The 22686-nt window shown below is 36.8% G+C and overlaps 1 protein-coding gene and 1 long non-coding RNA gene across 3 annotated transcripts in view; one reads left to right on the top strand and one right to left on the bottom strand.

The window, feature by feature from the left end:
• epb41l4a (erythrocyte membrane protein band 4.1 like 4A) overlaps positions 1–22686 on the bottom strand; it is a 57282-nt gene that overhangs the window by 31011 nt on the left and 3585 nt on the right. The window contains exons 2-6 of the mRNA XM_079599176.1: positions 7932–8036; positions 3741–3792; positions 2588–2666; positions 2347–2444; positions 1617–1737 (exon numbers count right to left, since the gene is read on the bottom strand). Of these exons, the coding sequence (XP_079455302.1) occupies positions 1617–1737; positions 2347–2444; positions 2588–2666; positions 3741–3792; positions 7932–8036 (455 nt within the window). The remainder of the gene's footprint in view (positions 1–1616; positions 1738–2346; positions 2445–2587; positions 2667–3740; positions 3793–7931; positions 8037–22686) is intronic.
• Positions 8024–21276, top strand: LOC306991404. 2 transcript variants are annotated; one of them, XR_013796080.1, is made up of 4 exons: positions 8024–8159; positions 11766–11834; positions 13263–13353; positions 20832–21276. It is a non-coding gene; the product is annotated as an uncharacterized lncRNA (long non-coding RNA). The 2 variants fall into 2 exon arrangements; XR_013796081.1 differs by lacking the exon at positions 11766–11834 and having other exon boundaries at positions 8029–8159.

Raw genomic sequence — 22686 nt, 5'->3', positions numbered from 1 at the left:
TGGTTCTCTGTGCAATAGTCTTACCCCTCGAAACATCAAGTCATTAGCTCATCGTATAGGTCATTAAATGCAAAATCTAGTTGTCATAAACTATCAAGCATATTTTCTACACATTTCTATTAGACTTTTTGTAAATGTGTCATGAATTGATGAATTGTGCAGGTGAATCTTGACTTTCACTAATGAAGAGAATGTAGATCAACCAATGAGAAGCCAGTTCTCTGAAATAGCTCACAGTTGCATCTCATGAACCTTCAGTTGGCGAGCATATACACAGATCTGTACGCAAGAGCAAAGTTGTGGCTCCTGTGTTTGCCTTTCTAATGTTGTATGTTCGCCTTTGTGCTCCTATTTCTTGTTCTTTTCTATATCACAATAAAATAAAGTTTTTTTTTGTCAGACCACTAAAAGTGTAACTGTGAATCCTATCCAGTCTCTTTCAATCAATAACTCACGTACAGTTGTGTGTAAATTTGTACTTTTGAAATGGATATGGCATACAGAAGAAGCGCAGCTTTGTACATTTCAATACAGTAACTGTCATCAAAACTTTTTTGTTTTGCCGTAGTTTACATCAGAACATCCCTCCGGAGTACACTTATGTTGACAACATGACTAAGCAATTTGACTTATCCGTACACAACGACACAAGGACTTGTCATTCTGATGGCACTGATGTGTTCATAGACACAGATATTTACTTTTGAGAGATGAACTAAGGATTTTGAGCAAGAGACTGGCTTTTGCAGGTAACCCTGGTGTTTTGCTATTTGTACAAATTGTTTTGAGAAATGCACTTACTGTTTTGCAAATGTCGAGGATGATTTGAGAAATGTACCAAAGCGACTGAGAAAAACTGTAAAAGTACATCATGTTATTTTTTGTTGACCAGCTTACATCTTCTTATAAAAGTGACCCGTATCTGATATCTGCATTCACTAAACACTTGGTGAAACAACCAAAGGTAGACGTACTGACCCCGAAAGTCTTAGGCCAAAAAGGAAGTAAAAACAGCGCAGATGAAATTATAATACAAGCTTTTGCTTTAAAGGTCAACAACATATTGGGTTGAGCCTTCGTCCTCCATTGCGCCATTAAAAAGAGTCATGTGATCGAGATTGGTGTTCACTGTCACCGTACGACTCGCATCGATGGGAATATCTGATATGTCCGCTTGCATGGCAGACGCAAATACACGTATCTGATTCATATCACATTTATTTCCACATTTGAATGAGGCCTGAAACCGATCTGAGAATATCCGAATCCAGGTGCTTTTTTCCTGTCTACACGTTCGCGGGTCATATCCGATCCGTGCCACATGGGAGGAAAAAAACGGAATTGGTTCGCTTGAAGCATGTAATGTAAATGCGGACAGGTGAGTGTTTGGCAAAGGGTCAAGTCTTTCAAACAGACATGGACGACAGCCAGAGGGAGGAATCTTTACTGTCCCTCAAAGAAACACCAGCGGCCCTATTCCCATGGGAAGCTCTTATATCTACTGAAGCTTGTCCTTTCAACAGGAATGTGATGTTCGAGCTGTCGGCAGCGGTGAGATCTAATCTGTGATGGGATTATTACGGATTAAGGTGTGTGAGATGAACTGTGTTTCTTACATGAGAGTTTTATGAATCTGTTCAATGGTGTCCTCTAGTTCCTCTTTCTGGTCGGGGACAAAGCGATATTCTGACACGTAACCTGGTGTGTGTTTGTATGGGTCGTAATCTCCAAGCTCAGCTGCAGGAAAAGACAAAGAGGACAGTGTCATGTGGTATAAAGAAAATGAAATTATAAAATTATAATAAATGAATGAGTAAATAAATAAAAAAGAAATGTTGAAATAAATAAAATTATAAATAAATAAATACAATGAAATAAACACAATTATAATATATATATATATAAAATAAAATGTTGAAATAAATACAATTATAATAAATAAATAAATTAAAAATAAATAAATAAATTTAAATAAAATAAAATGATGAAATAATACTATTATAATAAATAAATAAAATGAAAAAAATTAAATTATAATATTAAATAGATTAGTACATTATAAAATAAACTAATAAAATGAAATTATAAAAATAAATTAAATAAAAAATAAATACAATTATAAAAACATACACATACATATATTATGTGTCAGATAACAACAATCACATAACTCTGATGTTATATATACACAAATATGAGTCATAAAATGTATCATAAAAGAAGTTGGAAAGTCTATAATTCAGTGAAGTTATAACTGCAGACACATTATTTCTGTATGAATAATAACTAGACGGAAGTGGCATTTGCTGTATGAAATAAGGATAAATGTTGTGAATTTGTACGTACATTGAATAGCAAGAGCTCCCAGTTGGGTGCTGATATTAAACGGACAGGGAAGTCTTCCCTGCAGAACATCTTGCTTTACCTGCAGAAAGAACTGATACCTGAGAGAAGACCGAAAGATGGACAGTAAGAGATGCACTGCAGTCAAACAGCATCACCAGACCCACAACCAGCATGATGTTACTGAAATTACTATTCCTAAACTATAGTGCTGGTTTATTCTCACGTTACACAGAACACACACCTTGTAATTTCCTCTTTCAGTTTACAAGGATCTTCAGCATAAAATTTCACCCCAAAGTAGAGCGTGAACGGAGGTCCAGCTGGAAAGAAGAAAACAACCAATCAACACTAAATAAACAAGCTAAATAAACCTGAACCTAACCAGTCGCAATGCAACATTTTCAGGATCAAGTGATTTGTCTGTCCTCAATTAAAGCAAAAGTGATACACAATATGACACAATCACAGCCAATCAGAACATATTAAATGTTTTGACCAATGAGATTCCACGGTGGGCGTGGCTACCTAGCATGATGTGCCACAAATATAATCCAAGAGAAGATCAAATTAAAATAGTCACACATTAACAAGGACCAGAAAGGATTTAATATTGTAGTGTTACACAGATTACATGTCCCAATAATTAATTATCAAAGTAAGAACACTAATTATAGGTCATTTTGAGCAGTTGCGCAAAACAATTACATGTCGTTTATTAGTATCACTCTCTACATCAAGGCAATTTTAGGGCGGGATAATGAATGAATTTTTAAATTCAATTTTTAAATTCATTAAATACGTGTTTGTTCCCAGAAGAAAACTCAAGACTACAACGGAGGGACTTTGTGCTTTGTAACTTTGCAGAGCTTTTTCATGCTCAAACCACAACATTACACACTGAAGACATTTGAAAATGTTAAAAAGCATAATGACATCTTTAAAACAATAGGGTTAGCAATATATCTAGGTCCTCTGGAATAAAAAAACAGCAACACTGATATATAATGCATTAATTTCCCAGAGGAGTGAATTACCAAATTAAACAAAAGTGTTGTAAATCTTGCCCTACATTCACATCAGTAGATATGCAAATACTTGCTGTGCAACTAAACATACAAACATAACTTTATTCATTACTACTTATTTGGATGGGCTTAACTGCATAATTACTTCCAAATGATCATTTGAAATGCACTGTGAGTTTTATCAGGAGGCCTTTAAAGAAACATTACGGCTCCGGCTCATGCTGCGCTGATCCATTTTTAATCTCCACTGAAAATGGAGGGGGGGAATCATTAGGTCAATGTGTTTCGTCCCATAATGCACAAAGAATTAAAGACCATCTATGAAGACGGCGAAGTGTATTTTTTATTAGAAAACCAGTGCATACTTACTTGTTATCAAATCTTTATGCTCAGCAAGTGTTTTTGAGGGATCGAGCCAATACTGTAAATATAAGAGATTTGATCAGATACAAGAAAACACAATAAACATCATGTAACTGAAGCATCAGGCTTTAATTAGTGAGTAGTATTGAAGCTTTGCTTTAGTTCCCCCTGAAAGCTTTGAGATGCTGAGATGTTCAGTCATGCAAGTGCTGGCATAATATGAGGCGTATTAAAACCGGCCTCTGAAACAGGCTCGTTAAAAATGTGTGTGAGAGTCACTGTGGCCTCCATCAATAAAACATGAAGTTCGAGCACGTCAGAGCATGTCGTCTGGAGCTGAACGCGGATCTGTGGGCACTAGCGGCTTTTGCTATGTTAGACGCAACAGAATGAGACCAAAATTAATAAAAAGGCTTCCAAAAACTAAGATATGTTGCAAAAAAAGTTTAATTTGAAGCTCTTGTTTTTAATATTTATATGCAATATCATATCACCGGTTTCCCGAATATCAGCACTTTTGCAAATGTGATGTTGATTTGATACAATTCAATAAACAAGAAGTTAATAGGCTATTTGTGACTTTCTATATTTTGCCACGGAAATAGTTCCAAATTGGAAACTTCATTCACTTCTGCTAATAAGCCATTTTAAACGAATCGTTTGACTAAAATGATTCAATGATTCAACTCGTTAAGACAATGATTTGCCGCCACTTACTGTACTGTGTGTTTTAGCATCGTTTCATTTTAGCTGAGGGACTTTTTGTTTTCGGCTGTGATTGTTAACAATGGTTCTGATTATAGAGATAGAATGGGTTTATAAATAGACTATTAAGAGCGAAATATGAGCTAGCATTGTTGTGGAAAGCGGGGCGGGGCCGAGAGCCGTGGGAATGGAGCGGTGCCGGTGGCGCACCGTTAATGAGCGTCACCTTTGCGCCTCACCGGTCTCGAATGTTATTCAAATGCTACATGGCCATGCACAAACTGAACTTTAACACTAATTATGAGCAATATAAAAAGAGATGCTTTCATTAGCAAACAAAACATCAACTTTGAGGGCATTAAAAGTGATTTACTCAATCTGTGAGGCGGTTCAGCTAATTAACATCTCATGGCCTCTATAAAGAACGGATCTCAGGGATTATCGTGCATAAACACAGCCTGGAGATCTTCTTAATGTTTTAGACTCTTGTCAGGTGATATTTCACTGAAGTCATGAGGGATTGTATCTGGCATTGCCTTGAAGACAAGATTTATATGCCATTTAATGGATGAGCAAATGCATGCATGAAATACGTGAGCACAGGGAAGCCTCACTTCCCAACACACATAATAAACTCCCTCAGAACCGCATTTGCATAGAGAGACAAAGCAAACAAACAAACATGTGCAAACAATAGGAAATGAGTGAAGGTGTGTGTGCAGACGGAAAGAGGATTAGTGCTGCACGTTATTAAATTAGAATACATTAAGTCGCTAAGACTCATTTAATAATCACATTAGAGCAGCTGGTGTGTTTCACCGAACTGAAGAGCTCAAACACACAACAGAGAGAGTCTAAGGCTGTGTCCAAAGTCACACAATTTAGGGCACTATTTGAAGGGACAGCCATTTGTAGTGGTGTCTGAAAACATTGCGGATGTTATCAAGTGCACTCATTCAATCCCACAATGCACTGCAATAATGAGTGTACAACTGATGTACGCTCTTTGTGAGAGTCCAAACCGCAGGTCCAATGTGGCTACAGTGTAATATCACACAGGTATACATTCCTTTTTAATTGATTATTACATAGTTTAATTAAGGTTTATAGATGCTAGTTTCCATGACAGAGTTAAAGTCAAATTTACAATGAAGGAATTCATCGAAGGAATAAACCCTATTACACGGCTCTGTGGAATACTTGATTCTGATTGGTCAATCGCTGAAAACAGATAACGCAAGCTCATCCGGGTTACTGAAGTCAGCAGCGCTATACGCTAATAAAATATTAAAACTCAGTCAAATCAATATTTTGTGTACAGTTATTTAATTATACACACAAATTATTTTGTGGACTCACTCTCTCTTGTTTCATACAAACGCAGCTGCTGCCATTTTGTGACTATTGTTTTGTACACTGTTGGATTATAAGACACAAACAGGTACGATTATAAAACAGTTTAATCTGAAATCAATATCTCTTATCTCCATAATGATTTATGTGGCGAAATGCTGTGTAATAAGTGGTATGACTGTATATTGTATCTCTTAAATGTACGTCTAGTTTGAACTTGCCACACTAGCAACCGCTCTCTCCGCGGGAAGCTTTGCGTTTAAAGACCTAATAAAATATTTCAACTTATTTACTTATGTGGCAAGCAGTCGTGTAATAAGCGGGATAATGTACATCCAGCCGTTTGTTATTTCAGAATAAACCCCCTTCAGGCTGATGCAAGACCCGACGTGAACTCATCACCCTGTCGGGGTTTATTCTGAGATAACCACCGGCTGGATATACATTATCCCTCACTTATAGTATTTAAACAATACTAAAATAACATTGCTCAGAACAACAACATAGCAACGACCTAGAAACCACCCAAAACTCACTAGAAACTGAATAGCAAGATGTTTAGTAACTCTGAATAACCCTAACAACTGAATCGCACGCAACATGTTAACAATGATCCCAACTGCATAGCAACAGAACAAAAGATGCAACAGAAATGTTCAAAATAAAAGGTTTTTCCTCCTGTAAATACGGACAGATGTTTTGTTTTTTTTGCACGTCTAACAGCATGTTAAAAATGTCCCAACAAAATCTGTGCCAAAGGAATTTCAGTGCCTTACAATTAGATGAAACATCCATGAGTCAAGAGCGCATGTAAACCACACCCACAGTGCAGAAACCACCACGTTACGGTGTAAATTACACTGTTTTGAAGAGGGATTTTTACCTCCTGTCTCTTTTGACCAAAATAACCGTTCATAGAGTTGATAGATTTGTGTAAATGTAAGTTACGGGGTGCTTCTCGCCCACTGCATGCTCAGTAATAAATCAAGGCTCATGGGACAGGGCCCGGAAGGCATTGTGGGAAACACCTTTCTCATTGGTCGAGAGTATGAGGCAATGACACAATACTGCACTTTGCCTTTCCCAAAATTTGGCCCCTGGGTAAACCTTACCACCTTGACCTCAGACGTGACCAGTTCATGTTTTTTTTTTTAAATTCCCATCATGCTTTCCACAGGGCTAAATTGGGAGACTAAATATTGAAATAAAGTGTTATAATTTGCATTTTTTAGCAAGATGAGAAAATGAAGACTTGTTAATGTTTGATGTTCTATTATGTTGGTTTTAAAAAGTGTATCTTATGTTAGTGGTTTTGGGGATTGCCATTTTGGTGAAGTGTTGACCTGCTAACATCAATTCAAAGTGCTTTAAAAGTACCACTATGGTAGTGATGACTTCTAGACCGCCAACACTGAACATCACATGTGTAAAGAAAAGTTACAGTCAAACCAAAAATGATTCAGACACCATTTGTCTTTAATTGCTAATGTGACCTTTTTACACCACCGACTGAACAAAATGAAGCATTGATTGGTAATTGGTTGAGCTAAATTGGTATTATATAATTGTGTACTTAAATTTAACAGCTGACAGCTGACAGATATTCAACATAATTCATGTGTGAGACAGTCAGAAGGATGACCAAAACCAATGAAATATCAACTGATTTGATAACTCAGAGTTCTTGTCATATTTTATTACTATTTTCTAAACTATAGCGAATAAACTGTGATAATGTGCGAAATGTTGAAGAAGGTGTCTGAATAAATTTTGGTTTGACTGTATATTTAGTTTGTTGTTATGTAAATCACATGACTAATCAAGAAGCATTAACCATTGAAGTTAAACTAAAACCATTCATTCAAGTTAATTGAACACCATTGATTCAAGTTAGTTGGTTCTATTGGGTTTTGCTTGTTTCAATCACGTGGAATCACTGTCCATGATTGATTTATGTTCAGCCAAAGAGATATTTTTTGAGTGCAGGTTTTGAATGACATGAGGGTGAGTAAATAATGACAGAATTAACATTTTTGGTTGGAATATCCCTATCCCCTTTTTGGAATGACATGAGAATCTTAACTTTTGGGATGATCTGTTTCTTTAAGAGCTGTCATGTGATTATCTTCAAGCACTCACCGTTTGATGACTGTGATCGCAATAGCGAAGCCCAAAATACTCTGTTTCAGCGAGGTTCACGTGATTGAACACATAGTCCAGCACTACAGAACCCTTCGTTGATTTCTGTGGAGAAATTAGAAATGCATTAGAAGTCTCATCATGAACACACTGTTTTCAGAAAAACACAAAGTTACGAGCTCAGCTGGACTGCATGTCTCCTGAGGATCTGCTGACAGCGAGAGGAGGGTTTGTGGCTTTCTTCTCTGATTCAATAGTGTTTAACGGGCTACTTTCAACCACAAACCACACATATGATAAATGAGCCGTGCACACACACCGGTTACAGCATGAAAACACACACCACTAATGCGAATAAAGTTGAGCATGACTAAGGTAAATAGAGGTCAAAAGAGTACAGATAACGGAAACACAATGACTAATCCTGCGTTACACTCTGTCTGATGATATATACTCCTTGTTTTTGAATATTGTTTTAGCTCTGAGGCCCTATTTACACTGTTTACACCCGGTATTAAGATGCAGTCTCGCATATCCACCATGTTTGTAGTTTTTTAACACTTTGTATTAGTGTTTGTAGTTCTAATAGAATATTAGAGTGTTCAAACCAGAAATAGTAGACCATCTAGAATCTTTGGAATACTCATTTCAACATACCATGATTTGCACACTCTATTTAGAACAGAGAGTAAGCGAATTGGGAATTTGAAAATATCAAAACATGAAAATATATGGGTTAGTCGATAAACATTCGGTTACCCCCCTGAATACAAGAGGAGTCATTAATATTTTTGATCTGTTTTGCTCTAAGAGAAAAAACTGTAAATGTGTATATCTGCTTAAAGTTTATATTTTTGGGCATCATAGGGTCTTTAAATCAGAGGCAGATTTAAAACATCACAATCATACCCGCCCTAATTCCAGTGTGTTTGAGAAAAAAACGAAACCAGTTCAGCCCTGTTCTAGTAAATTCATGCAACAAGTACGTTACCACTAATAAAAGCTTTACTGTGTTCATAAATCTTCAGTGTTTATGTGACATCTCTGCTGATAGTTGTGCAACTGCAGCTCACACGTATGACACACGTCAGCTCAGATGACACACGGTGAGTGAGAGGAAACCTGCAGGAGTTTCTCCCTGCTGGGAGTGTGTGTGTGTGTTATAAAACACACAAAGGGTTTGGTGTGTATTCAGTGTTTCGCAGCTCCACACAGACGTATGTCATGATCGCTCCTATTACACGCTGCAGGGTGAAACACAATAAACTTCAAATCTGAAATACTATATTCAGCAGAAAACCCACAGGACTGAAATATCACACACACGATCTCTTCGACATCTCCTAGACAGAGATGAGATTAAACGGAGAGACCCCAGTAATCTCACATGCGTCTCCTTTCAAAACAGATCGAAAACATGTCTCTCAGATATTCCAGATGCTGAAGTCTACAATAAAATCTCAACGTGATCTCAAGCATTTCTCATCAAACGATCTGAGCTGTTATCCACGTTCATTTTATAGCACTGGATGACAAAAATGAATGCATTTGGGTCTGTTTTTATTAAAATCAGAAAAAATACTTTTGATACAGTTGATACTTCAATGAAATGAAATGTAATGTAATTGAAGCCTCATGAGCCCTAAAAGAGCACACTTTGAGAAATAGCATTAATAGAATTACAGGGATAAAATCAATAGTGATGCACCAAAATTATTTCTTTATTAAAACTCACAACGAAATGAAAGTTTTAGTTTTCATTTAGATTTAATTTATTTTCCGGATTGACGATTACATTACAAGTTGTATATTTCAACATGCTTTGGATGATGTTCATTCGTGTTTATTTCATACTATAACTAGTAGTAAAGAGGAAGTGATGATCCGATCACGTTATCATTTTATTATAAAAGTGACATAAATTGAAAATTGATATGAAAATTAACAAATTGCCAAGCTTATTGCGATTATTGGATGGGATCACTGATCTATATAATGACATTATATAGATCAGTGGATGGGATGTGCCTTTTCGACCAAACATTTTTGGATGCCGAAAAATCTTCGGTGCATCACTATGGGTACGTTTAATTAAGCGACAATGATGTACTTAAAACATACTTTGCATTTTTCACATATAGACGACAGCGTTGTCAAAACGATAACCGTATTTTATAAGTCACACTTTTTTTCATTGTTTAGCTGGTCCTGCGACTTATAGTCAGGTGCGACTTATATATCAAAATTAATTCATACTGACATTACCGTCTACAGCCGCGAGAGGGCGCTCTAGTTAGCAGAGTTGTTCAGAAGCGACACCGAGGAAGAACTCAATGGATTCAGTGATGTGGAATGAGATCGGGAGCTTGGTGAACTTGCTTACCGGTAACTTGCTTGTTGGACTCGCTGGCTAATGTTAATTAAGCCTATTCAGCCTCCCAGGTATATGTTCTTTATGTTATTGTGTAGCTGAATAACTGTTAATGTGTTACGTTAACATACCGGACACCTTTTCACCCTGTTGTTCTGTGTGCTATTGTGTAGTTGAATAACTTGCCTTTCCAGAATAAATGTCTTTTCTTGGTCTTGGATTTTGTGAAATAAATTTCTAAATAAATGCTTACTTATGCTTATATCAACTTAGACTTATAGTCCGGAAAATACGGTACATGGATCTGCGAAAACGATTAAAACGCTGTATTCTGCTGCCAGGCCAGTAGATGGCGATATCACTTTGTAAAGAAACACTACACGTCTATAGACTGAACATGTATTACGCATGCACACGACGTCACCATTTTCACAAATTCACAGAGACGATAGCGGTATAATTTTCAAAAACGTGCTCTTTGAAACCCGTTTTCAAAGTTTGCATTTTCAGGCCCCCAAAATGTAGCCTGGTTCTACCAGACTCTGGTACATTTTATTTGTACAGAGAGTCTGGCCTCTCTCCATGGGGTATATGTCGAACGTCGCATTACGAAACCGGAAAACAGAAGGCATCGCTTCCGGTTAAGGTCTTTTGTATGTGCTTCATGCATTTTTTTACTGTTTTACTCAAAATAACTTAAAAGGAGCGAGCAAAGATGATCATAACCAATGTCCCTCGCATGTGAAGATCGATATTTAAAAGTAAAAAAAAAAAAAATCTTCACACTAACGTTAAGATATTTAAATAGAATAAAACGCCAATAACAAAGTGAGATAGGTAGGTTAGCTGATTACCTTAAAATTCCATAGATATCGGCGTCAGTTCATACGGCTGTTAACACTTTCTATGACAAGCGGATGCGATGAGACCAGGTTTCCGGTTTCGTCATGCGACGTTCGACTTATACCCTATTGGCAAGCGTTAACTTCCTTGAAGTTGAAGTGTCCTCTGTTGAAGTTTAAAACTATTGGATCTGCACAGAGTCACTCTGGATCTGCCATAACCAATCGCTAACGTTTGGTCGTGAGTCTCGTGACGTATGACGACTCAAACTAGCGCACAACCTCAACGTCATCGTTCTCAGACACTCCCTCTGTTCGCTGATTGGACCGGTAAAAAATTGACTGGAGAAAACCCAAGAATACACCACAATCCCAGACGTAGTACAGAAGGAAAATGAAAATTGAGTGGAAGTACGTAGGAGGGCGGAGCCAGGCTACCCAAAATGCCGTCGTCGCGTAAATGAACGCATAAAAAGTTTAAAAATTTTAGTTGAAAACGCTGTTGTTTAAATGTCCCCTACTGTAAAAAAAAATAACCATGGTATTTAGTAAACTCTGCGTATATGTATTTTTTCTATGTATACTGAACAGAAGAGATCACTGCTCATATGTGTGTTTAAGGTGCTCACGTTCCCACACTGCTGGTCCCCGGTGGCGAAATATCTATCAAAGCTGAACATGGGAACACAGGTACGGGCTTACCAGGGAAAAACCCCCCATTGTGTGTGACCTCTGATGTCAGTGTCGTAATTCAAATCCCAAAAGCCCAACGGGAGGAGAGGTGAATATGACAAACCGCAAACACGCTGCTGTCCAAAAGGTCTCGGCACGAACACGGCCGGGAAAGATCCTCCTAAATCATGCCTTCCACATTCCTGCCATATCTCTCTTCCCGATAAGACATTTGTGCTGGTTAGGGTGGGAATGTTAAAATAACAGGGAAGAGTGAACTGAATAGATAGGAAATGTATTTCCTTGTGTCGAGAAACGCTGCTTGGCATCGGCAATTTTCCAACTTACTGTAGATATAAATGATACAATAGAAGGGCTAAGCTTTTCTGCGCTGGGAGAGAAACTTCAGCTGCCACATTATATTTAATGCCCACGTCTTTTTAGTTTCATCGGATAGTAATGTTGATAACAAACCCACAACAGATTAGTGTTCACATGCATTACACTAATAACAGCCCTATGTTAAATGACAAAGTAAAAAAACCTTTGCAGAAATTTTAAGCCGTGAAATGCTTTATAAATCTAAACAAAGAGAAATCTTAGAAAGGCAATGTCCTAACTTTACTTTCATTTTTAAACTGTGCCTTATATACTGTTCTATTAAAATCACAAATATATAATCCCAATATAATCTATATCTATAATCTATATATATATATATATATATATATATATATAGGCTATATGCTGGGCAAAGCATATGGGATTATATTGCGATTAATCTTTGCCCAGCACTAATATATATATATATATATATATATATTACAAACTTAAAAATAAAAATAAAAATTATAATCTAATAAAATTATACATACTGGATTTTGCAATAGTAGTAAGATTAATGTGGTAGAATGGCAATCTTTTTGAACATAGCCTTTGTTAATAATGGCAGACTGGGAAGTAAATAAAAAGAGCACAAGCATAGATCTAATAAAATATAGATTGATCTGTCGTGGTACGCGTCCTTATGCGTCCTGCATCAATATGACACTGTCAAGAAGACAGATGAACTCATGGAGAGCGAGACTGAGATTGTAAAGACTTGTCTACTGAAAGCAGAAAGTGAAGCGTCTGATAATAACACAAGCTCATCAAATCAAAGCCTGATTGTGGTATTATGTCCAAAAGCGCACAAAGAAGATTAAGTAATTAACACAATCCGACTCGAGTCCACCCACAAAAACACACTGTGCTCATGCACTTTTTCAAATACTCTCTCATCATCCAGTTTTGCTTAATTAAGCAAAATTTAATTGGTTGCAATGCAATTACACTAATATCTGAAATCAAACATTGCATCAATGAATCAAATGTGCTTAATAGTTATGAGAACAATGCCAAAAAGGTCCTAAAACAGGCTTCTTTTTTCTCTTTCATGTGATTTAGGGGTGGATATGACCCGGACATGTTCTTGACAGGTTTCGTGAGACCCATCCTCGTATGTGTGCTTCTAATGGCAGCGTGGGACGTTCTGAAGGTTTGGTCATTTAAGACATTCTTTGAAACAATTAACTCCCTCTGACATGCCCTGCTGTCCCCATAGCAACGGGGTCACTACATTACCGAGACCTGACCATCTGCTGCTGCCGGCTGTACGGGTGTGGCAGTGTGTGTGTGTGTGTGTGTGTGTGTGTGTGGCGCTGCTGATTTCCCCATCAGCAGATGTTCCTTCACTCCTCCAGAGACCAGAGAGAGCCTAAATGGGTGAATCTGACTAAACCTGTCAGGAGCATGTCCAGGTCACATTTTACCTCAAACTCAACAACAGAAAGAAAGAAGAAATTATATTGTGCATAAAAATTATGCCTTTTTCATGACAATTAAACACATTAAGTCCAAAAACATCGAAGTATTTAATGGTAAGAATCTTGAGAAAATTCTTTGAAAAGGAATCATGAAAAACTATTTAGAATTTGCATAAAGAGAATTATTTTTTTCATGACAATTAAACATGTTAGGACCAAAATTCTTTGCGACAGAATCGTGAAAAAATTATTTGAGAAAGAATCTTTCTCTTCAAACTCAAGATAAATAAAGAAATTATAATTTGCATAGAGAAAATTTATCCTTTTTCATAACATTAAACCCACAATTTTAATGCAGACAATGTAAAAAAAAAAAAAACTACAATTGTGAAAGGGTTTGTTTAGTTGTGAAAGTATTACTTATATCACGGTAATATTTGTTGTACTTCTTTTAATTTATGATTCATTTAATACAAAAAAACACTATTAAATTCCTGAAAATTACCAATTTTTGGGGGGAAACAATTCTTAAAACACTATTTTGTTATATATTTAATTAAATTTCATAGAGATTCACTTAAACACACACTGAAAGCTCTGCTTTGAGAAGTCACAACAGATACAATGGTATAGAAAACTCATAATGGCCAGTCTCAGTTGGGACGTGAGTGTGTTTCAATGATTTAACACAACAGAAAAGCCACTTCTCTTCTGTTTTTTGCTGGAAACGCTCCAGATGTCTGTGACCCCCCCGTACGGTGGCGGCACAGACCCTCCTAGTTTCCATAGTTACTCAAAAATAAAGACAAAGATGCGACACATGGTTTACAGCGCCTGCACTTTCAACACAACACCGGCACCGAGGCGGTTCTTTGACAAGCACGGTCTTGAGTCACACGGGAAACGCGGTATTGTTAACCAGCAATTTTACAAGCGGTTAACATTCTTCTGTGAATGCAAACAATAATGGGTTAAAAAAGCAGGATCCTCTAAAGGACGTAACATGGTCATATAATGGTACTTGATATACACTAGGTTGATTAATAAATGTATAGGCTACACGATACTGCAAGAATACTATAGTACTGTCAAGTTAAATGTATTAGAGAGCTGTGCAATAATTGCCATGGTACATGTATTTCAATGCAATCATGTCCAAAAACCATGAACACACACACACAAAAAAAAAATCAAATCACGTGGAAAGCAAGTGTGTGTTCTGCAAACTCCCACAATGACTAGAGGAAACACACGGTACATACCAGCTTTTGCAATCAAAGGCAGAGGAACTCGCACAAACCAAACACAACAACCAATGTTGAAAGATGAAGCCAAGCTAAATGCGACTCAAACATGAACCGTGAATAAATAAAGCCAACACGCTATTTACTAGGACGAAACTCACAGGAGAGCAAAATCACAACTGAGATTACATGTGCTACACAGCGGAGATTAAATGAAGAAAAAGACCACAGTAATCTCACATGTGTCTCCTCGCCACAAACAAGTTTGCAAACCTAAATCAGAGATCTCAGTATGAACTCAAACATTATGAAATGCTCACATCGTTAAGTCCGATAAAGAATCACACCAAGAAGAACAATAACTATAACGATAACGATAACTATAACTATATGAGCGTCCATACCAGCGGACAATATCGTTTTATTCGAGGATCCGAAAAAAATAGTATTTTTCAACATTTATATGACACGGGCCCACATGTTTTGCTTGTATATTGTCACTGTAATACTTCTAACACATAGTAACTGTAAGTGTAAACTGTAACAGGATAAAAGGTTTAAGGTTCATTCTGACGCCGGTGAACCCAAGGTGTCCCACACCCAGTCCCATTCTACAACTGACATTTGCTCAGGATTTAATCAACCCATGGTGAAGAAACAATATAACTTGACTTTATTTCATCTCTATGATAATTAAGCCATTTTGGGGATGAGCTTATTCTAAAATATATTTTGGAGTGGAATCTGGGTCGAGGCAGACTACAATTTATTACATAAGTAAGTAGTAAGTAAGTAGTTGCAAGTTTATAGTAGTAAGTTCAGACACTTTTCGCGACGTTCTTGATAAGTTTAGGTATGTAAAATCTTTGAAGTGACTCCCTTGAGTGCTGAATTTTGACAAACGTTGACGTAAAAGTTGCATTAATTCCGATATGACTGTTCAGACTTAGGTCACATTGCATTAGATATCGGTATCGGATTATGGACCACATATGGAAGTGGCCTAAATTGGGATTAAAAGAAATTGGGATTCCATGTGGTTTGTACTATTCACACTGCCAAAAACAGATCCCATATGAGCAAAAAAATCTAATTTGGGCCACATTTACCTGCAGTCTGAATTAAGGATGCATGATATATCGGCCACCATATCGGTATCGGCAGATATGGGTGAAACGCGAAAAATGAGTATATATAACTAATATATTATATAGACTCATTACATGCAAAGTGAGATATTTCATTTATTTGTTATAATTTTTATGATTATGGCTTCAAAATTAGAATATTGTGAAAAGATTTTCATAAGCTGTAAGCCATAATCATCAAAATTATAACAAATAAAGGCTTGAAATATCTCACTTTGTATATAATATATTAGTTTCACCTTTTAAGTTGAATTACTGAAATAAATGAACTTTTGCACAATATTTTAAAGCTGATAAATAATGTGTTATTTCCTTCAGCTGAGACACTTCAGATGCGCACTGTTCACCATGGTTTTGAATTGCTTGAAATATGGTTTGAATCACCTCAAAATAGGAAAATACAGTCCAACAAGTCCAACATGTGTAGTGCAAGTCTGTCAGATAGGCTACATAAAATTGTATTGAGAACATTATAATTGTGTGCTTGGGACATGGCTTTAAATGGTGAGACTTTTGTTTTTGTAATCAGACTCTCAGAAATTATATAAAAATTTGGTTTTAGATTCATCTGCCAATATATCGGCTATCGACTTTCAAATATAAAAAAATATCGGTCATCGGTCTCGGCCAAAATGTTCATATCGGTGCATCCCTACCCTAGTCTGAATGTAGCCTTAGTTCTTTATTAATGAAATACATAAAAAATACAGGAAATTTCCCAACTACTGGATTTGAGTTTATGATTCTAGTCTTCAAGTCTACAGATCAAGAATAGAATATTCAATGTTTCTCTGGGAACTAAAACCCAGAAACCACATCTCTGTGGAGCTCTGCGCTTTGGGAAAGTTTTTACACGGCAGACGGATTTAAATTTAGACTCCAGCATCAGTAATAATTCATATGCACGAGGCTTGTTGAAATACACGCGGCACTGTTGATGAGGGATGACGGATGAGCATTTCTGAAAGCCTTTGTTGAACGCTTGCAATCGACATTTGAAGAAACTTACCAGGGCCATTACCAAACTAAAGACAGATGCAGATCGTTTTCAGCGTGGCACGATTCACTGCTCAGAATAAACCACAGCTAAGCAGTTGATCTGGAATGACTCTTATCAAAGACGTTTAAATAAAGCATTGAAGAACGACAAACCAACCGTATTATTTTTGACTGCCATCTATAATTCAAAGCTCATCTCAAACTGAGATTGATGTAACTTTGATGAGCACCTCAATCAGCTCAATCAACTAAATAATTAGCATTCTGATTACTGACGGTGGGCTTTTCTGCAGTGAATCACGGCGTATGTTCACGCTGAAGGAATGTGTCTGTACTGATCAGTGTTGATTCTGCGTTTGACAGGAGAGATTACGACCCTCATTGTGACTAAAGAAAGCAGAGATTATTCCCGTTTCTTTTCTCGCTCCTTCAAATGCCTGTTAAATCCTCTACCCTCAGCCGACACACAAACACTGCTGACACCAAATCCCCAGATGGTTTTCGCATTTCTGCACCAATTTGGGACCAAATCTGCGGAATTCTTTAGAAATTAAGTGGATTTAAATGTTGAAAAAGCAGAACTAAGAGTACACTCTTACTGGTAGCTGAAAGCAAAATCAAATTCAACAAAATATCAAACAAACAAACAAACACAGAGAGGCATTCCTGTTGCTCAAACAGTGGAGCATTGCACTAGCCGAAGGTCATGGGTTCGATTCCCAAGGTATGCATGCACTGATCCAATGTAAAGCTTGAATGCAATGCAAGTTGCTTTGAATACAAGCAATCCCTCAAATGCATAAATGCAATTTGTAAATTACACACAATCTAATTCGGTTTATGTGGGGTTTTGCATGCACAGATTCTGACTATCAGTAATCCATTAGTTTTACTTCCTTATGAGTGAAACACTGTGGCGCTTTCAAAACATTGATCTGTTTGTTTGAGCAGCCCCTATGTGAATAGGTGTGTTTCAAGCGAACACCTTGATACAAATTGTTTTTAATAACTGCTTTCACCAAACCTGTGAGATGAGATTTCCCAGTGGAATGTGGTATGACAGGCTCGTGGGTCGTAATGGACAGAATGTAAAGTTTCCACTTGAATTCACTAAGGAAAAAGTATCATAAGTCATTCCATGGGTTTGTGTGATTGCATGCATCCTTGATATTAGTATGCAAAGGGATTCATGATATCCTAATATTAGCCACCACTATAATTTTTTTTTTTTTAAATGCCATGTAATTTTTTTGATGGATGGCTGCAGAGAATATTCTGTGTGAATTCCTTTCTTGAATGTGACGTTGGCAGCGCCAATAAAACATCTCAGGGCTGTCAGGGGTTTCAGAGTTCAGGTTTGGAGTCTGTCTGTGCCTGTCTCCGAAACACCCATAAACTTAACCACTACATTACACAAACACACACACACACGCATGCACGCACACACATAAACACTAATATCTAAATGAGGACATAGATTTCTCATGGGTCATTCCGTGGCAACTCAACAACCAAATTTTCAACCAAATTGGCTCAAATTTTTTCTGAAGAAACACAAACATATAGTCATGAAAGTATTAAAAATACATGCAATTAATAAATATTTACTAAATAATCCACTATTTTGTAGAGGGTGGTAAAAATGAAATTTTCACCTAAAAAAATAAAGCCAAATTACAGGGGGGGTATACAATATAATTAATTTTTTTACACATAGATCAATAGTAAATTCTGGGCTTTAGCAATCCTTATTGCATTATATACCAAACAGAGACCATTCAAAAATGGGGAGAAGCACTTTTATCCCCAAAGTTATATGTCCCTATGTTTATTCCAGGAGATATGGACAACGTTGCTTTATGTGCAAATTGTTGAACCTAATCCATTTTCAATGGTTGAAAGCCAAATGTGGGTGACTTTGCATACAGCTACTTACTTACACATTTATTTTTTGACTACTAAAAATGTGTACAATTTAACAATTTACTCATGGAGCCACATTAAGATCTCCATATATCTGGGATTGAACCATATAAGGCCTCTAAATTGAAGATAATTATTCATCCATGCAATTTAATATTTTGGCTTTCATCACTATTAATGTTTGTCTTTCTTCAGAAAAAGAAATATGAACAAAATAAAAAAATTGAGTCGGGGATGTGTATGAAAATGTGGTTGATTTGACATGGAATGACCCAAAAGCTAAATATTGAAAAGTTTGGGGTCAGTAGGAACTTTCTGACAGAAATTAATACTTTTTTTTTTCAGCAAGGATGCATGAAAAGTGAGAGAAAAGGCACTTAATGTTACAAAATATTTCTATTTTACATAAATGCTGTTCTTTTAAACTTTCCATTCATCAAAAAATCCTGAAAAAATGTATCACGTTTCCACAAAAATATGCAGCAGCACAACTGTTTTCAACATTGATAATAATTAGAAATGTTTCTTGAGCAACAAATCATCATATTATGATTTCTGAAGGATCATGTGACACTGAAGACTGGAGTAATGATGCTGAAAATACAGCTTTGATTTTCAAATGTATTCACATAGAAAACAATTGTAATCAAATTTTCAATATTACTGCATTTTATTCAAATAAATGCAGACTTAGTGAGCAGAAGAGACTTGATTTTCCAATTTATGAAATTTGTCAGTGATTGAATTTACCATGGGGAAAAGCTGATGCACAAAAACACACTCCACATGAGCTGCAAATGCATGACGCTCTCTAGTCTGGTTTATTTCTGTCTCTCATGGCACATTGTCATTACGAGATGAGCACCAGATAATGGGCTTAAAAGGTCAGACTGCATTAAAAAAAACATTCAATATTTTCACTCTGTCCTCTTCTGGACTGCATAATTCTCTGGTTATCATCATTATTAACATGAGCTGTGAAGTGTGTTTGTAGGTGAATAAGTACAATAAAGCACACTCAGTTAGGATAACGCCGAGACACAAGCCCATTTAGGAATCCCATTAAACGCAACGATGAGGGATTTGATCCAATGCTCGCATTAGTCCAACTCAAATCCAGCCAGAGGAAATCTGCTCATCTTATCACAAGGGTTTCTCTGCCTTTGTCTGGAAAGGCCGGCACACTCCCAAACGCCACACAACCCCCTCCATCCGCGCTGATGGGGTGTGTGTGACTGGAGGACGAGTAATACTTAATACACATTTATCCTGCCTTTCACTTTCTGTCTGTCGCCAATACAAAAGAGTACAAAGGTATTACCAGGCTTTTGGACACTAATATGTTGGTAATGCCATGGCATTCTTTGAAATACATGGGATGCAGTCATTTATGTGCCATATGAATATGCTAATCATAATATGATCCCATAGTACAGTATATATCAAACCACCATTAAGATGTCAGAATATTTCACCCCAAAAACGCATATACATATACATAATATAAATATATATATATATAAAGAGAGAGAGAGAGATTTATGAAAATGACTTGGAAAAGACCATTTTCTTCAGTCATTTTATACACACACTCATTTATTTAAAAGCAATGAATACAATTATATTTTATATCTTTTGTAATTGCTTTTTTGTCACCAGTATTTTTTCTCATTATTCTACTAGTAGTATATTTTTGAGTATATAACAGGAAAAAATCACTGTTTTTCATTATTTTTTATTTAAAATATAAATAAAAGGCGGCAGCACAACAAATACTACCAGGACATACATATCACTGTATTTATATTACTGCCTGGTTTCAATACAATAAGGAGAATTTGGTGGTTTAAATGTTTAATTGCCATTAAAATTAAAATGTTCTTATTTTCGTTTTAGAGTGAAATGTGACCCAGAGATTCACTCAAATATGTGATATCACCACTGAACCATGAACCATCATGAGCCTATGTTGATGCCCCGCAGCTTCATACTGAACCCTTGAACTTCACAATGAACACAATAACAGCTTTTATTAATCTTTTTGTGTTGAAAAGTGCCAAAGGACCTTATTGTTTAGAAAGCACAGCCATTCTCTCGCAGGAACCACAAAGGAGGAAGACGGTGTAAATCTCGCACTGGTCAGACCCTAAAGAAACGCTTGTCTTTGTCAGGAGAGCATCACCTCGACAGAAGCACGGCCTCGCTGCTCTGAGCTGCTGTCTTTGTTTTGCAATGATGGAAACATGTGAGCTGTTCTGTTCCTCACGCACAAATACACACACCGCCGTCTGGGTCAACTCAATGAGGCCTTTGTGTCGTGAGTGTGTGTGAATCGCTCCAAGTTTTGTGTGTGTAAGCATCTGTGCACATAAGCAAATGTGTGGCTTTGTAAGCACTTCCTAACAAATAAAACACTTAAATTCAAAAGGACTATTTTTATTGCTCATATTTAGTGCAAGTGCATGTGATCAAACCTCTAACAATAAGTATTAAAGTTCAGCGTGTGTCGTTCTGCAGTGTTTGTGCTTCTACTTTACTAACTGATCAGATGCACCATTTTCACCTGTTGGACCAAAGAACAGGTGAAAAAAGCCCACAGACGCACACTGAAAAACACCTAGGCCCACATAGCAACACTAGCTTTATTTATGCTGGTAAAATGCCCCTTTCACAAGATGTCAAATTAGTCTCTGATGACCCCAGAATGTGTATGTGAAGTTTTAGCTCAAAATACCCCACAGATATTTATATATATATCATGTTAAAGTTGTAAATATTTGAGGGTGAGCAAAATTGTGTCTGTCCCTTTAAATGCAAATGAGGGCGGAAAGAGGGAGAGGGCGGAGCTACAACAGCTCCTTCTTAGCAGCTTTGATTACTTCACACACACATGCACTGAAAATTTCAACAACTTTTAGCCTATTATGTTCAAATAATAGAAGTCGGACAAAGATGGAGAGACTCAAGAAGAAGTGACAACATGTAGAAGCAACAGGACATTTCTGAATGGTTAGTTGCTGAATTTATGTTGCTGATGTGGAGTTATCTTCTAGTCATTGATTAGCATATTCTGTCTTGATAATCTATCAATCGTGTTCAGGGGGCGGGGTTCATGTAGATTTTAGGGTTGGTGATGTCACTAACCCGGAAGGAATGTCGTGTAGTCCCTACCAGCCGTATGTTGTAGTCCTTAAAAAGCAACTTCTTTAAAAGCAAATATCTCCCTTTGCTTTGAACTTTGAGTGTTGTAACTTTGCAGATGTTGTTTATGCTCCAACAGCAACATTACACACTAACTAAAGTTAGAAAAGTGAAATCATAATCAAACACCCCTTTAAAGGAGAACTCCGGTCAATTTTAACATTGAGCTCAATTTTTAGTAAATTTGGAGTGCTGTCAATACAGAGAACAACGACAAAAATCGGTGTTGCCTACACTGTGTTATCCTATTTAAAAAATTTGCACCCTGTTGACTTGAATGGGGCAAGTTTTAAACCTGCTTTTATTTCTCTTATCATCCTTGATGTGTCATTACAAGTGCCCAGCCATGTTGAGTGATTCATTCAGAGTGAACACGAGTGAATCTGACTGCAGTAGATGTGAAAGATATTAATAAAAATGATGTTATTTCAGCCAGCGCACATACCTGTATTTAGTTCCTGTTTTCGGTGGAAGTCCAAAGTAGTCGATTGTCGAGTTCACGCGCGTGATCATAGTAACTAAACCTATGCGCGTGAACTCGACAATCGAC

This window comes from Phoxinus phoxinus (assembly GCF_949152265.1).
Source record: "Phoxinus phoxinus genome assembly, chromosome: 23".
NCBI classification, from domain to species: domain Eukaryota; kingdom Metazoa; phylum Chordata; class Actinopteri; order Cypriniformes; family Leuciscidae; genus Phoxinus; species Phoxinus phoxinus.
The sequence above is the reverse complement of the archived record's forward strand: the minus strand, read 5'-3'. Positions and strand labels throughout refer to the sequence as shown.